Genomic DNA, 17,472 nt, shown 5'->3' on the forward strand with positions numbered 1-17,472 from the left:
ACCGAGAGGAGTAAAATAGTCATTTGTAAAAATTATCAAAAATAGCCTTTAGGGTCATTACAATTTGTCAGTCTTTTGCTATAGATAACTGATATGTATATTGGGCCTTGTCTCAATGAAGTATAATACTTTTAGAGGCTTGTAGATTGGGATTGTATAGTTATACGTTGGTGGTCGTGTTGTCTTGTTACTTTGTACTATCAACATTGAGATATTTTTAATTATTTGTATTTATTGGGTGTAGCTTTTATGCGTGAATAGTGTTATACATGTCTAACAGGGTTAATCAATAATTAAGTGTGTCATCAGGTGCTAGTTGCGCCTTATAAGGTTAGAGCATGCAAGTGAACACTTAAATTTGTATAGAGTTGAATAAATAAATACTTCAATTTGTATAAAATTGAACAAGTAGACACACATCCTACATGACAATTTGCGTGACATACGCTTCAACTATATATATATATAGAGAGATATATTTTAACAACTTCTTAGTTCTAATTTTTCGCTTGTTATGTTTAAGATCAAAACATTAAAATATATAAATGTATTTAATTAAAGAGTACAGAATTTAAATTTTATTTTATTTTAGTAAACTTTATATCTAGTTAAAAGCCTACAAACAATACAATTATCAAATGTAAATGGGGTCAATATAATATAGGCGCTGACGATGGGAAAGAAGAAAAAGAAAAGATGAAAATGAGGAAGAAAATTGGGAAAGAGTAACGAATAGGTCAACACAAGTATGGCAAGAGGTTTATAGATTTGAATAAACAAAGAACGTTAACAAGGAAAGGATCCATGTAATCTGAGGGCATCCCATTTTTCCAGTCTTCTTTTCGGCTAAAAGGAACGACTGGAGAAAAAAACAATTTAGTCTTTAATCATCGATCGATTCCAAAATGATCGGTTGGTTTAAGCAGTTACACACTGCTTTTGGGGTTTCGTTTCTATGGCTTGTTTGCCTCATTTACTTCACACAGGTTTCGCCCTCTATTTACCATCCCCCTTTGTTTTTTCTTTGATTGAATTTATACTTTCCTATATTATGCCTTTCAGATGTCATTTATGCCTTTTGTTTCTCATTTCAGCATTTGGGGTTGTTTTTTTTAATGTTGTGAATGGTGGGGTTTCTGGGGTTTTAGATTAAATCTAGCTTGTCTACTTTAAAAAATTGTTCCAAGTCGAATTTCAAGATTTTGTTGAGTTGGGTGGTCTGGGAATTTCTTATTCCACTTGGGTGTTGATTAGAAACGGGAGCTAGAACAGACATCGAGGATTCATATAGACGAATTAACTAGTTTAGAATTGATATATAGTTGTTGTTGTATTAGGTTCCGTGTTTATCTTAATCTATAGATCAGTTTTTTTTGTATGGTTTGCAAATCAAGAACCTTGGTTAGCAATGCTTCAAGGTTATTTGTTAGCTATTTTTTTTTGTGTGTAAGCTCCTTTAATAACTTTTCATGCTTCTGCCATCAAAATTAATCATCAGGGTGCCAATTAAACTTAATTCACCTAAAGAATTTTAGTAGCTCAGTTGGTTGTCTACCTGAACTTTCAACTTGTTGGTGGTTGAGGGTTTGATTCCTCACCTTGTAATCCCCTTCCCCATTTCCCCTTGCCGCTATCCCCAATTTATTTTTAAGAAAATAAACTTAATTTTGCTTATGACATAAAACATATCAATGATTATGATGATTTGAGATCTTTTTCAAATCGACTCAGAAACAACTGACTCATTTTGTGTCCTTTCCAAAACATCATCGTTTGGAGAATTTAGGTGTGGATGACATCATTTTACAAAAGACTTTGTATTTTCTGGTGGTTAGAGCCTAAAAGAGAGGCTTCATCTCGTCTTGGGTATAAATACATACGAAAAATTTCTGTGGTTGAGGTAAATACAGTTGGATTGTGATTGTTGAAATCACCAGAATACAGTTTAATTGATCCAAGCAGTGCGATGCGGAGACATAAGGAGGTCTTTGGGTCAAGAGCCAACTCGAAAGTACTTTACTTTGTTTGAGAATGAAAAGTATGTTACTCCAGTCCCATATTGAAAGTACTGACTTTAGTGGATTTAGTAGAAGAATTAGAGGATTGATAGAAGACTTAGAGGATTGAAATGAGGAAAGATTAATGAAAGCTTATTTAAGCTCACTGGCCAAGCGCGTCAAATTTTTCATTGTCAAAAAATGGGGAAATTGCAGTTTAGTTGTACCTGACAAACTAGTAATCATGCTGTTTGTTCAGCAAATGTTTAAAGCTTTATGCTTTTTCTTCCGTAGGTAGCCAAGTGGTGGAGCGGGAGAGGAATAAAAGTCCTCAATGCGCTTTTTCAGCACTTTGACTTAAATAAATTAAAACATGGATTTTAACCAGTGACAGTTGAACACAAGGAAAAAATCCTCAATAGAAGTTTGATAAAATATGGTACGTGACCAGATGTGGAAAAGCTGTTGCAAGATGCTAACACCATCAGCTAGAAAACCAATATATTAAAATCTTGGACTTAATATGCTGCTGTCCATAAGCAAAAATAAGTTCACCTTGTTGCCTCTTTTTGATTTGCTCGAATGAAGTCTCTTTTTTTGACTTTCAGTACTTCAAATTTGTTAAATGAAGTCTTACAGCAGAGCTTAGACAAAATTATGCATAACGAACCAACAAGATTGTTCTCTTATCTTGCAAATTTTGCTGTAATAGCAGTTATCTTGACTGTTTATCTCAACGAGATCTCTTAGGGATCATCTGATTGGCTACATTAGCTAAATATTATCTACATAAAATTATGCATCGAATTATATGTTTAGTCGTCTATATAATAAAAAAATAATATTTGACAAGTAATCAATTTTTTGTTGGCAACATAAGTAATGCATCACTTGGTTGGCCCCATTAAGCTTAATACGACATAGCTTATGCAGGGATCTTAATTTCTTTTTATGTGAGGTATAATGTGGAAATAAGAATATTTATATTAGCAATACGTGGATTAAAGTATGACAACAACAACAACAACAACAACAACATATCCAGTGAAATCCCACAAGTGGGGTGGATTAAAGTATTAAAAGTTTAAAATGCTCTTAAAGTTGGTAATCCCTGCATAGCATTCTCTGTATTATTGTTCATTGCATGACAATACCTATATCATTATTCACTGCATATACATTCTTTGCATTACAATTCCTGCGTAACTAGTACTTGAACAAAATGAACCCTTAAGGTTTTCTCGCACTTGTCTTCTATGTGATCTCTCATACTCTGATAGAGTATTTTGGCAGCCTTTTTTATGTTAAGAGAGTGGGCGTATAGTGTTGCTCTGCTGTTCCTCGAATTAAATAGCATTTACAGAGGGGCAGGAAAGTGAACATGAAAAAAAGAAGAAGAGTGAGTGGTCATGTAACCTCTCGGTTCTCCATACACTTGTTTTTTATTTGAGCATCTCTTTAATGCATTTTGTAGGTTTTTGTTGGAAGCCCATTATTTTCTCATTGGGTATAATTAACACCATTCTCAATTATTGGAAGCAGGGGTTCAGATCTTTTGTCTGGACAGCAGTTTCATATCAGTTGAAAGACAACTTGAAGTTATCACCATCAGCCTCCCAATTTGTCACTTCAATAGCATTCTTTCCATGGAGCATAAAACCTTTATATGGGTATTTATCTATCTTGAATACTCAACCTCTTGTGAACTTCTGTAGTGCATACTTGTGAATGATCAGAAAATGGTTTCCTAGCAATATGTTTGAGTCTTGTTCAGAATTGTCTAAACAAATATCTTCAAAACAATTCTCAAGCATGGAACTGAAAAACATTAAGCCAAACTAACTTTCAGACCAAATTTGGATGAGTTCAATCTGATTTGGTAGATCATCATGCTTGAATTGAGTGAATATTAGACGTTTGACGTCAGTTTTTGAGCTTTAGAACCATAGACTTTTACCGTATAGGTCCATCAGCCAGGATGAAATATGTATACAGAAATTCATGGTTATCTTTTAGTTTATATATGGTGAACTATGACTTCTATAATGTAGAGCGTAACTATAATTGACAAAATAATAAGCTATAAGATAAATGAAACAGACATGTTAGCAGAAATGTTGGTAAGGCTGCGTATGATAGACCCTTGTGGTCGGGCCCTTCCCCGGACCCTGCGCATAGGGGAGATTTAGTGCACCGGCTGCCCTTTTTTACATGTTGTTTCCCCCCAAAAAAACAGAGAAAGAAAAAAATGTAATAGACAATCCAGTTCCTTATAGTCTTCCCCGCCCCTACCACATTCCTTTTAGTCCTCTGCTCCCTCTCTCTTCATGTATCTAGCCTCAATTCTTACATTATATTCAAATCAAAGAGTTGGATACCTGATTTGGGCAGTAAGTGCCTGTCCCCAGTATATATAGTACCTGGCGGAATAGTTTAGACTACTTTCTCTCACTCCATCACATTGTGGCTAATGACCATGATTATTAGGCCCTTGGGGTTAAATAAAAGACTTGAGGACTTCTTGGCTACCAAGTGGTCCAACCACTTCCCTGTCAAGTTCATCTTTTCAAATGATTGCCTCCTATCATCTCTGTGTTTGTATCATACTGGTAATAGCCAGTCCTCTTCAAACTGAAATTATCTATTATCCTTTTCCAGTTTGACTCTTTTTCTTTGGGGTGTCTTTGTTTTCTTTGTAAGTCACAGTAATAATTTTCTTTGACTTACAAAAAAGTTATTATTGTTTCACAAAGCCCCTAACTAATTATAATATAAAAGTACACACCACTTAAAGCTATCCAACTATCAATCTAATGGATTTTCTCTGAGAAACAACATCTTCCTCAATGTTGTTCCTTTCTCGTACATACTTTTATAAATCTTCTATAGTCTAAGAAAAGTTCATTCTAGTTTGATCTTCTCTTCTATAGTCTAAGAAAAGTTCATTCTAGTTTGATCTTCTGGTCATATTTATGGTGATTTTGTTTTCTTTTCATGTATGATGTAATTATACCAAATCTGAGGAATTGGGGGGATTTGATTTTTCTGTATTCTCCTAATTTTTCAGTTTCTATGTGTATGGCATGAACATTTCCTGGTTTATATGAACATGAGATTAAAAGTTGGTGTGAACCATGCACACTTCATTAGCTTTTCCAATTGTCTGGAAGGCTCATCTTTTATGTAAATGTTAAGTAAAGCTAGCTTGAGCTGAATATCAGATTATACTGAGAATTTAATGATCCTTCAGATTTGATCAACTAATCTAAAACATTTAAGTGTTAGATTACATATAAAAAGAAAAAAGTTCTTAAGATGTTTGGTTTCCTTCCATCTGATTGTAGCTCGGATCAGCAGTACTAGAAACAACAAAAGGAGCTGCAGATCAGTGTGAAATGAATATTTAGAAAAATGTTCTTTGCTAGGTGGCATTTAGATATGTTGTAGAGTTTTCCATATAAAGAGAAAATGAAATTTTCAACAGTTGCTTGGAGTTATAGTAAACATCATGGGATCAATTTTTACCATATGGTAGCATCTTACTGTGGAAGACCTAAGAATATGAATTAAAACCAGATAGAATTTTCTTAAATCATGGAAATTGTCATTACAACAACAACAACAACAACAACATATCCTGTGAAATCCCACAAGAAATTGTCATTAAACAATAAATTTATTATAAGATGGTCCATAACTGCTGGTGTGTTGTTCATGACTTATACTCTGCTAAGAACATTTTTGTCGTTTCTCATGAAATCTTGTTGGAAAAATAGTTCATTTCTTGCTCTTCTGCTCCATCAACCATATTCAATATGCTCTTTGCAGGATATTGTCCGATTGCTTTCCAATTAGAGGAAGGAAAAGAGTCCCCTACCTTACACTTGCAACTTTGCTCTCACTGTTGCCATGGCTCATTTTAGGTTTAAGTGCTTTCCTGAGAAATACGAGGATAGAACTCATGATTCTTTTGACAGTGCAGAACCTGGGCTCTGCAATGGCTGATGTCGTAATTGACGCAATGATCGCTGAGGCAGTAAGATTTGAGAGGTATGTTTTCTGCATGGAACTTTTTCTGTCATTTAAAGGAAAGTCCCCAATCTGAGCAATTTTATGTAGCTGTAGAAACAAACACACAGTTTTAAAATGTATAAAAGGGCAGCCCGGTGCACTTAAGCTCCCGCTATGCGCAGGGTCCGGGGAAGGGCCCGACCACAAGGGTCTGTTGTACGCAGCCTTACCTTGCATTTCTGCCAGAGGCTGTTTCCAAGGCTTGAACCCGTGACCTCCTGGTCACATGGCAGCAACTTTACCAGTTACTCCAAGGCTCCCCTTCAGTTTTAAAATGTATCTGGACCAAAATTAAGCCTTTGACAAGACAACACAGCAAAAGTAGATGTCAAATTAGTCGGATCAAATAGCAGGTTGTACCGTGGGTAAACTTGTCTATTCAGTTCATGATTAAATGTAGTTATATACAAAGGCGTTGCTTTCAGTTGAAGTTTTTGATGATGGAATGACTGGGTTTGTTGTATTTGAATTGTTAATTGTCACTTAATTGTGAGTCTCATTTTATGTGCTAATTCGACAGGTTTAGACTCTGTCATGTACAACTTGCGCCAAAAAGATTTAGATTAATTTAGCTATGTGTGAAAGGCATGACTTTTTTTTTAATTTACCTTTACTTGTCAACAGGGCATCATTTGCTGGTGATCTTCAGTCAGTATCTTGGCTGTCTTTGGCATTCGGAGGAATCTGTGGTAGTTTGCTAGGAGGACATGCATTAGACAATTTACCGATAGATAGGATTTTCCTCCTTTTCTCTGTCTTACCTGCTTTGCAGCTCTTTTCGTGTGGCTTGGTTGAGGAGGGTTCTGTACAAGGTAAAGCATTCTCTGAAGGTTCTACATTTAATGGTTCTGATATGACGAGCAGAATTATTGATGAAGAAGATAAATTCTCTGGTGAAAAATCGAAAATTAGTACTTTGAGGAGAAAGAAGAGCCAGAAAAATACAAAAATAGCGCCAACTACGGAAAATAAATTTCAGGCTCCCAACAAAAATGGATCGCCATTGTCTCCGTGGTATCAATCACTGAAAATGGCCACTTACACATTATTTAGGGCGTTCCGCCAGCCAGCCATTTTGAGGTAACTTGTGAAGAAGTTTTAAATTCCTTTTTGTGTTGATGCTTTTTAATTAATAATCACGAATCAATTTATTTTCCTTTTGGAGCTTCTGCTAGAACACTACCAGGCACCAGCTTCAGTGTATTATTATGACATGATGGGACCTAGGTCTTGAAAGTCTTCCTCGACCTTCTTTTTAACCTTTGGTGATGCCATTTCTTTCTATTTTTGTACCATATTTGAGGGGGTCATAGGACCATGAAGGGACTTCTTTCGTTGGCATAAAAATGGACTTGCATCACCTTAATTGAAATAATAAAGCTGCGATTCCAAGAACACTTTCATCAGTATTGGCCTTGTATCACAATTTCTTATGAAAGATCAAAGTGTCAGCATTCCTTTTAATAGATTAAATTACAGGTCAAGTTATCACTTTTTTGGTGCTTCCATTCGATGAGTTTCATGCGTCCATGTTTCACTAGTCAGTCTGGACCTCATGGGAGGTTGTGAATTGTTCAGTAGTTTCCCATCTTCTTAACTTTTTGTTTGTAATGCCATTTCTCTTTTGCATTTTCTTAAAGAACTGATGACTGATGTTACTGTGGTTATTCTCTTGCAATTTTTTCCTTGGAGTCCAGACCAATGGCTTGGTTCTTTCTGGCTCACGTGACAGTTCCAAATCTCTCGACGGTTATGTTCTATTATCAGACAGAGTTCTTAAAACTGGAGGCATCTTTCCTTGGAACAGCACGTGTTCTTGGATGGTTGAGTCTCATGATTGGGACCTTGACTTACAATCGTTTTTTAAAAAAGACGAGGTTGCGGCATATTCTCATGTAAGTAGATTTCTGACTTGCGAATGTGATGTGATGAAGGAATATTGACTTAGATTACCAAATACTTATTTTCCTATTTATTTTCATGCAGGTTTACTCAAGTTGGCGTGGCCCTTCTGACTGTTCTAGATATGGTTTTGGTTTCTCGAGCTAATGTTTTATTAGGCATCTCAGACAAGGTTACAGTGCTATTTGGTTCTGCTCTTTCTGATGGCATCAATCAATTCAAGTATGTCCCATATTCTCTTATATAAGGTCTTCTTAAAAGTAGTTATAGAACATCTGGAACAGCTAACATCTTTTCCATCAAGTATAAAATATGATTACTTCTTGTTCCATATTTGTCACCAGTATTTTCTTCCTTTTGTAGGTTCATGCCCTTTCTTATCTTATCAGGACAGCTTTGTCCTCCAGGCGTTGAAGGGACTTTATTTGCATTATTCATGTCAATAAACAACTTAGGTTCTACGGTGGGATCCTTTGTAGGAGCAGGGCTGGCTTCAGTTCTAAACATCTCTTCAGGATCTTTTGACAATCTCTTCTTAGGCATTGGTATACAGGTTCTCTGCACTTTCATCCCAGTGGTCTTCCTCTTCTTGATTCCGAAGGAAGCTACAGGAATATCAGCATAGTTCATAAAGCATACATGCAGGTTACAGATTAGACAACAAAGTTTTTTTTTTCTATATGATAGACAGATACTTGTTTTTTGGATTGAGATGAGCTTAAATAGAGCAATAGGGTCAATGACAATTCATATAGTCGATCCCAGTTTGCTTGAGATTGAGGCGTAGTAGTTGAATGGATAATTGGAGCATGGTAGCTCTTTATTCCTCATCTCATCTCATTAACATCTGTAATAGCAAACATCAATTATTGGGTTTGGGGCATCCAAAAGTTTTATCTGAGAGCATTATTCTTGACAGTTGGATTTACCCCTCAAACTTTAAGGTGGGGGATTTATTCCTTTTAACTTCATATATAACTATCAAACTACCTATGCCAAATACTTTATAATTGGGAAGAGGATATTTTATCAAGTTTGATTGAAAGGATCATGAAGTACACAATTAACAAACTAAAATCTTTAATCTTAGCAACATAAGAAAAAAAAATTGTTTAGCAATGTCAAAAAAGTTTTGAAATGAAGGAAAACTAATGAAAAAGGCATATGAGACAAACCCAATAGGTTAATTCAGGACATTTTACTATTAGGTAATGTATACTTTATACTAAATATACATATCTATATACAACATATATAGATGAAGTGTATGCTTTGACCATGTTGATAAACTAGATGGTTGAAGGATATATTTACGCAAATTTCCCAGAATTATAATCCTTTATTTGCTGGAAATAGTTTAAAATTATTCTCCTGATAGTTTTAACGGAAAAGGGCTTAAAATGTTCTTGAACTATTGAAAAAAGGTATAAAAATGTCCTTCATCCATCTATTGGGCCTAAAATGCCCTTTACATCCGCATTTGGGTCCAAAAAATGACACTTTGTTTAACGGAAAAGGGTATTTTAAGCCAATAGATGAATGTGGGACATTTTTGTACCATTTCGGAAAAGGTCATTTTAAGCCAATAGATGAATGTGAGACGTTTTTGTACCATTTCCAATAGTTTGAGGGGTATTTTAGGCCCTTTCAATATAATTTTAATTAATTAATTTGAATAAATTTTTTTTAAACATGTGGCAGCCATCTATTGGTTACAATTTAATTATTTAAAATTAATTATAAATCAAATTTTATTTAACAAAATTTTAATTAAAAAATTGAATAATTTTTTTTAAATATGTGGCGGCCATCTATTGCTTATAATTTAATTATTTAAAATTTATTTAACAGAATTTTAATTAATTAATTAGAATAATTTTTTAAACATGTGGCGTCCATTTATTGATTATAATTTAATTATTTAAAATTAATTATAAAATAAAAAATTATTTAACACAATTTTTAATTAAATAATTTGAATAATATTTTTAAATACGTGGTGTCCATCTATTGGTTATAATTTAATTATTTAAAATTAATTATAAATCAAAATTTATTTAACAAAATTTTAATTAAATAATTTGAATAATTTTTTTAAATATGTGACGGTCATCTATTGGTTACAATTTAATTATTTAAAATTAATTATAAATAAAAATTTATTTTTAAAAAATTTAATTAAATAATTTGAATAATTTTTTTTAAACACGTGGCGACCATCTATTGCTTATAATTTAATTATTTAAAAAATAATTATAAATTAAAATTTATTTAACAGAATTTTAATTAATTAATTTGAATAATTTTTTAAACACGTGGAGGCCATTTATTGATTACAATTTAATTATTAAAAATTAATTATCAAATCAAAATTTATTTAACACAATTTTAATTAAATAGTTTGAATAATATTTTTAAATACGTGGTGTCCATCTATTGGTAACAATTTAATTATTTAAAATTAATTATAAATCAAAATTTATTTAAAATATTTTTAATTAAATAATTTAAATAATTTTTTTAAACACGTGGTGGCCACCTATTGCTTACAATTTAATTATTTAAAATTAATTATAAATTAAAATTTATTTAACAGAATTTTAATTAATTAATTTGAATAATTTTTTTAAACACGTGGCGGTCATTTTTTGATTACAATTTAACTATTTAAAATTAATTATAAATCAAAATTTATTTAACAGAATTTTAATTAAATATTTTTTTTAAACACGTAGCAGCCATCTATTGGTTACAATTTAATTATTTAAAATTAATTATAAATTAAAATTTATTTTACAGAATTTTAATTATGAAAAAGGACCTAAAATGCCCTCGAACTATTGAAAATAGTACAAAATGCCCCTCATTCATCTATTGGGCCTAAAATGCCCTTTTTGTTAAAGAAAATATCATTTTTGGATCTAAAGGTGGATGTCAAGGGCATTTTAGGCCCAATAGATGGACAAAAAATATTTTTCTACCATTTTCAATAATTCGAAGACATTTTAGGCCATTTTCCGTAGTTTTTTAAAAAAGGCAGGTCTTACTCAAAAGAATACATAGGGTTTCGTAGCAACAAAACAAAGTACAAAGATGTCATGAAAACTCACGTTTCACACAGAGAGAAAGACATAGTTGCAAAGTCTTATAATGAGAAATCTTTTCACTTAAAAACCAAAAATGTGAGAAACACAACAAAAATCAATATCACATACAAGAACAAGAGATGCCAAATATTTGACTTTGGACCTAAACATGAAGTTGATAATTTCAAGAGTTACCTATTTTGGTCCCTTAAATTAGGGGTGGGCGTTCGGTATTCGGTTCGGTATTTTCAAAATTTAGATTCGATAATTCGGTAATCGGTAATTCAAAGTATATACCAAATACCGAACTTTCAAACTTCGGTTCGGTAATTCGGTAATCGGTAAATAAAAATTCGGTTCGGTACGGTATTCGGTAATACCCAAATTGTTGCCTCTGTTGACAGTGTACAAGAAAAGAAATATTTGGTAGAAAACATCGTGCATTTTCTGTAAATGGATTTTTTTAGATTTCATTTACTCCACAACTATCAATTGAAGATAGAATGTAGGCAACAACCACTTTCAACAATAAGTTAATGTAATGTACATTTTGTCATGGTTGAAAACGTCGGAAACATTTGGATAAATATTCCAACAAGATTAATATTTGTCAAACTCAGTTCTTGTGCTCTATTTTGTCTACATCAAGATGCATACTTATCACGAGGTTATAAAAATGAGAGTCTTCACTTGCACTTATCACATACTTTTCGTCCGAACTAAATGAAGCTGCAATTTGGCTGCTTGTATTTCGGAAACCTGATGCTACCACAAAAATAGAACATGTGGTTTAGAGAACACATGTATGATGTTGTTTTGAACTCTCCAAAAGAGTATATAATAGAGAAAATACCTCTAAACTTATAGATCAAGACTTGGTATTCAAAAATGGAGTCGTAAATATAATCGAAAAAAGGGGGAAATATAACTAAATGCAGCTCAAAATGCATTACCAAGTCATATTGGAACAAGCATTACGGAGGAAATTAAAGGAATACAATAAGAAAGCAGTGAGAAGAGCCTCACAAAGAAATTCCCCCTTCACATTAAGCAGAATAGTTCTTAAAACTACATAAGCAAGAGGGAAATTTCCAAGCTTAACAACAATAACAAACCCAGTGTAATCCCACGAGTGTGGTCTGGGAAGGGTAGTGCGTACCCAGACCTTACCCCTACTTTGGAAGGTAATTTTCAATTTAATATCATTGAATCATTCATACGTAACATATTACAACAATATAAGTCATGTGTATATTAGAGCAACTAACTGCACTGCAATTGTAGAAGAAAGACTAAAAAATAAGAGACTCTACCTTGATTCTCTTTGTTAACACTTCGAGCTCAGATTCAGTTACCAAGTCTATCTGTCAACATAATCAGAAGAACATAAACTGAAATATAGGCTTCCAAAGATTGATTGAACCTACAGCAGGCTATGAAAAGAGTAACCAAGTAAAAGCTAGAAGCTGCCTTACCTTGTTCAAGATAATACGATCTGCATAAGCCACTTGTTCGACAGCCTCATTCGACACAAATCTGGGTTTTACCTTATTTAAATGTTGCAAGGAGTGCTTGCAATCAACCAATGTAACAACTCCATCAAGTTTGACATGTCTTGAAACTAATTCATCAGAACAAAATGTTTCAATAACTGGACCAGGCTTCGCAAGACCTGGAAAACAAGTAGCAACTCAAAGGAGTGGTTAGGAAGATGATAAACACTCACTAAACATGAGTTATGAATATCCACTTCTAAAGAAAAACATGCTACGGGGATTTAGTCAGACCAAGATGCATAATTAGTATTTAGTTTGTATTTTACAGGGGCCTCATGATGGGCTAAACTACGGAAACCCACCTTTCGTGGTTTTGTTTTTTCTTTGCCCTGCTTCTCCCAGTGAGGGAGAGGGTCTACAAAGGATTGTTCATTTCAGAAAGCTAGTAAGCAACATTCAGCAATATTGAAAACACATTTCTGTCAGCAATGCCAGTGGACAATAACTTTCCCACCCCATTTAGAGTGCTATTGAAGTATCCCATGAAGTTACAACAGATTACAGACCTAAACGAAGGCTTCATGCAATACAGTGGAAGATGAGAGTAATAATAGAAATAAACGAAACTGCACTAGTCATTGCAAATTGAATGAAGTTACATGCTTCCTAGTCCCAGGCATCTGAATTTCATTTGAATCACCATCAGGAACAGACAATATATCAAAACATAAGATCAACACTACATATGCATATGCATATGCATATGTTTCCCTCTTTTTTCCCACTCTTATCACTGCATCAACATTGTTCGAAGGAGAAGGAAGCAATTCAGTACAAGCTACCTTTTGGATTAATGCAAATCTACGTCTACGAGGATTTGTTTAAGGCACATAAATTTAATCCATACCTCTAAACTTATAGATCATATCTGATCCGTCAAAAATTCTGATACGAGAATCAGCTGAAGTTATAAGCACTTCTGATGGATTCCATGGGGCAAACTGGAAATAAATGTGTTCAGCTTTCAATAGATCTTGAAGAAAAGAAAACTGTCCATAGAAACAGTAGATCTAGAAGAGGGAAATACCTGTAGTAGTGAAGTTGAAGGGCTGAAGCCTGAAGGCGGCGTGAATGGCAGAAGGAGAACTTCAATAGTAGTGAAGTATTGAGATGAATACAGTGTGTAATGTGTTAGTCTGTTAGGGTTAGGGTATGTTGAAGACAATTGGGCTGGATTAAATTATAGGAATGGGCCTATACCCTTTATGTTTAAAAATTAAAAGAAATTTTTAGGAGCCCAACAGAAATAATTCGGTATTCGGTAAATCCCGAATACCGAACGGGATAATTAATAAATACCGAAACCGAAACCGAAATACCGAAATTTAATATTCCGGTACCGAATACCGGACCCAAGTACCGAATACCGAATACCGAAATACCGAAATAGCCGGTTCGGTTCGGTAATTCGGTTTTCGGTATTTTATGCCCACCCCTACCTTAAATACAATCCTGAGCTTCTTTAGTTCCTTAATTTGCTAAAGTGGAGTACCTTAAGTCAAACTAACAAAATGAACTTAAAAACTGACGGTTACTACCAACAACAAGAAGAAAAGGTGCTTCTCACTTGAATGTTCTACCACTGGAAAGCAAGAAAATGCTCAATTACCTACTAACCGTCTATTCTAATTCTCAATTTTCATGCTCTTCTATTTAAGATCATGTCCTTGGTGAACTGAAGTTGTGTATATCTTGTCTAATTACCTCTCCTCAATTCTTCCATTGTTTGTATCTACCTCTCCTTAATTAAACCTATCATGGCCAACCTCATGCACCTCCTTTTCGCATCCTGTCTACCATGAAGACTAATCACACCTTTGCCCGTATATCATCATTCCTAATCTTGTCTTTCCTAGTATGACCACATTCCATCTAAACATATCTCTGCTACCTTCATCTTCTAAGTATAACAATTTTTTACTAGCCAACACCACCTTATACAATATAGTCGGTCCAACAACTACTCCATATAACTATCTTTAAGTCTCGGTGACACATTTTTATCACATAAGATACCGTATGCGAGCATCAATTTCATCCAATCTGCTCCAATACGATGTATGACATCCTTACCGATCTCCCCATTTTCTTGGATTATAGACCAAGATACTTGAAGCTTCCTATCTTTGCAATGACTTGTGTATCAATACTTAGTTCTCCATCCGCCTCATGTTCTTTGTTTTAGTCCACTCAGCATGAAGCCTTTAGACTTTAGGGTCTGCCTCCAACCTATTGTTAACTACGTCGCATATCTCGTCGATCAATACTATATCGTTTGCACAAAACAGACACATGTTACTTCTTTTTGAATATGAAGTGTCAATTCATCCAACTGCACGAAGATATATAAAACATGATGAGAGTTGTATCATGGTGCAACACCATTTCGATTGGGAAGTGTTCGAGTCTTCTTCGCTACCGTCCTCATGAAGTCTTGAATATTGTGATCTTAAATTACAACTACAAAAATATATACTTCTTATTTTAAATATGACACACAAAAAGTTCGAATTAAAAAATTAATTTTTTAAAAATAAACTAAAATTAAACAAATAAATAGAAAGAGATGATTTTGCTTTGTTGACGTGAAATAGATGATACAACTTTAGTGAGGGATCGTGCCCGAGAAAGACAGCAACAAATACAATAATAGAAAATTCAGTTGACAAAAGACACAAAAGAAGTGTCAGCAAATAGCAATAACGTGGACCTAACTTAGGAATTCGAAAAAAGCAACTTAAAATTAAAAACCAACACTTCCCAATTTATGACATTTTTATGTAACTTCTTAAAGATTGATTTTATCATTTTGAGATATAAAAGAGGAAAAAATTGATAATTTTACACGCAAAAAAAAAACAAAAAAACTCATTGAAATCAAGAAAAGAAAATTCAGTAACCATATTGATTCTTGAACTTTTATTATAATGATGATAACTTGTTTCTATGGCAACCCATTTTCTTATTTTAACCATATATATGACACCCCAAACTAGGGGTGGGCGTTCGGTATTCAGTTCGGTATTTTCAAAATTTAGATTCGATAATTCGGTAATCGGTAATTCAAAGTATATACCAAATACCGAACTTTCAAACTTCGGTTCGGTAATTCGGTAATCGGTAAATAAAAATTCGGTTCGGTACGGTATTCGGTAATACCCAAATTTCTGCGTCTTATAAGATCAACACAAATGCAAGCACTTGAAGATGAAATGAACAATAATTTTGCACAGGAACAAGTTAACATAAACAAAATGAGATCAAGTACGAGTCATCTGCGATTGACAATTCTTTGCATTAATAATAAATATACAAAAGTCATCCACTTCCTACAAGCTGGCTTGAACTTTCAGGCTTGTAGATGAAATGAACAATAATTTTGCACACATTTCTAGTAACCCCTTATACTCCAAACACTATTACAGAGTAATCCATTGTTCTCACCAATCTAGAAAGAAACAAATCGAGTGAATTGAGGTGAGTGAGCTACTTCACAAAATAATGTACTTATAAATAAATTCAAATCCATATCAATGCAGTGAGCTCCCTAACAATTAAAATTCATTTTCAAAATCTTTCTGCAGAGTAACAGAAATCATGAAAATGACAAATGAACAAAAAAAGGCCACACAGCTAAGAACCATTATAATATACATATATATTACACGAGTTAAAACTTCGACGCAAAAGATCAACCAAGACAAAATTCAAATCATTCTCCGTATAAATATTTGCGTAATTATGTAATTTTTCCTATAAAAAGTTGTGAAAATTTATTATGTGTAGCATCTGCTTATGGTCATAAAATACTAAAAGAATAAAAAATGACTATTGACAAGTGATGCCTCACTGTAATGATTCTGTTAATTAGGAAAGGTTAACTAAAGGTCAATTTCTTTTGCTGCTAATCAAAAGGAAAAGCTCATAGTGAGTTTTTATTCACTTGTAAGCAAGAAGTTCAGTTAAATATCAGTGTTGGTCAATAAGCCAAGGGGATTATACAAGGAAGAAACTTTACAATCTCTGCTTGTGAATCACTAAAAGTCAAGAGAAAGATTCAATTATAGAAAGGAAAAGGAAAATAAAATTGAATGTTGTTACTGTGTAGCATAGTATGCTAATGCAACTAATCTCAATCTCTCAGGGAAAGAAGGCACTAACCTGTCACCTATATACCTTTCCTGTGTGAAATAGCCAAGAAAAAGCTCCTCAGCAAGATTATTTTGCTTGTCAAGCCCCTGTTGTCCTGCGAAATATAGTAGCCATGTCAAGAGAGGCAAAACTGTGACTGCAGTGAATCTCAATTCCTTTTGTTCAAGCTTAATGTCCTTTATCTTTCTAAACCAAAAGCCTTTTCTCTAGTAATAACAAACTCACAGTAAGAATCAGGCAGATGTGGAGCAAAAGCAACGCGTATAAACCTCCGAGTTTGTGTACTCTCCAACTCTCCAAAAGCTTTGGGGTCGGTACAGTATTCTTTAGAGTACTCTCCAACCAGTCTGAAAATTGAGAAATCATGGAATATGTCAATCCATAGACATATGAAGACTGAAGAGTGGTCGGAAGTTTCTAGTTTGTATTTGTCATTTGTGAACTATGAAGAGTTGAAGACTGAAGAGTGAAGTGGGCGTTCACTTAGGGAGTTAGGGAATTAGGGTTACTTAGGAGTTAGGATTTAATTTGGGTTTGGTCTTTGGATCTAAACATTTATGGATAATGGGCCTTTTGCCCTTTTCTATACTCCTTTGGGCTTTAGCCCAACATAATATATCATTATAATGGGCTGCTAATTCTCATTTAAATTCGGTATTCGGTAAATTATCGAATACCGAACGGTATAAAAATAAATACCGAATACCG

The 17,472-nt window shown here is 33.7% G+C and overlaps 2 protein-coding genes across 5 annotated transcripts; one reads left to right on the plus strand and one right to left on the minus strand.

The window, feature by feature from the left end:
• The first annotated feature begins 650 nt into the window (after positions 1-650).
• On the plus strand, positions 651-8,888 carry LOC129870821 (probable folate-biopterin transporter 4). The gene is made up of 7 exons (XM_055945690.1): positions 651-986; positions 3,540-3,667; positions 5,826-6,047; positions 6,693-7,148; positions 7,766-7,963; positions 8,055-8,192; positions 8,334-8,888. Exons 1-7 carry the CDS (start codon positions 906-908, stop codon positions 8,593-8,595), a joined length of 1,485 nt encoding a protein of 494 aa, XP_055801665.1. The 5' UTR covers positions 651-905; the 3' UTR covers positions 8,596-8,888.
• A 2,616-nt stretch (positions 8,889-11,504) lies between these two features.
• Positions 11,505-17,293, minus strand: LOC129871414 (uncharacterized). 4 transcript variants are annotated; one of them, XR_008762254.1, is made up of 5 exons: positions 16,990-17,293; positions 16,774-16,858; positions 13,640-16,060; positions 13,460-13,553; positions 11,505-11,909 (listed from the first exon to the last, which is right to left on the minus strand). XR_008762254.1 is itself a non-coding variant. In XM_055946324.1 (5 exons), exons 2-5 carry the CDS (start codon positions 13,476-13,478, stop codon positions 11,756-11,758), a joined length of 333 nt encoding a protein of 110 aa, XP_055802299.1. In that variant the 5' UTR covers positions 13,479-13,553; positions 13,640-15,393; the 3' UTR covers positions 11,523-11,755. The 4 variants fall into 4 exon arrangements, 2 of the variants coding, with proteins under 2 accessions (XP_055802299.1, XP_055802300.1); XR_008762253.1 differs by having other exon boundaries at positions 11,506-11,821; XM_055946324.1 differs by lacking the exons at positions 16,774-16,858; positions 16,990-17,293 and adding exons at positions 12,370-12,420; positions 12,532-12,728 and having other exon boundaries at positions 11,523-11,821; positions 13,640-15,393.
• Between the last annotated feature and the right edge of the window lie 179 nt (positions 17,294-17,472).

Source organism: Solanum dulcamara, chromosome 10 (genome assembly GCF_947179165.1).
Source record: "Solanum dulcamara chromosome 10, daSolDulc1.2, whole genome shotgun sequence".
NCBI lineage: Eukaryota > Viridiplantae > Streptophyta > Magnoliopsida > Solanales > Solanaceae > Solanum > Solanum dulcamara.

Coding starts and splice junctions, on each gene's coding strand:
- LOC129870821 (XM_055945690.1), top strand. CDS start 906: ATGATCGGTTGGTTTAAGCAGTTACACACTGCTTTTGGGGTTTCGTTT. Junction 7,149..7,765: donor CGCCAGCCAGCCATTTTGAG/GTAACTTGTGAA, acceptor CTTGGAGTCCAG/ACCAATGGCTTGGTTCTTTC. Junction 7,964..8,054: donor AGGTTGCGGCATATTCTCAT/GTAAGTAGATTT, acceptor ATTTTCATGCAG/GTTTACTCAAGTTGGCGTGG.
- LOC129871414 (XM_055946324.1), bottom strand. Junction 12,421..12,531: donor ATCGTATTATCTTGAACAAG/GTAAGGCAGCTT, acceptor TTATGTTGACAG/ATAGACTTGGTAACTGAATC. Junction 11,822..12,369: donor TGTTAACAAAGAGAATCAAG/GTAGAGTCTCTT, acceptor TTTTTGTGGTAG/CATCAGGTTTCCGAAATACA.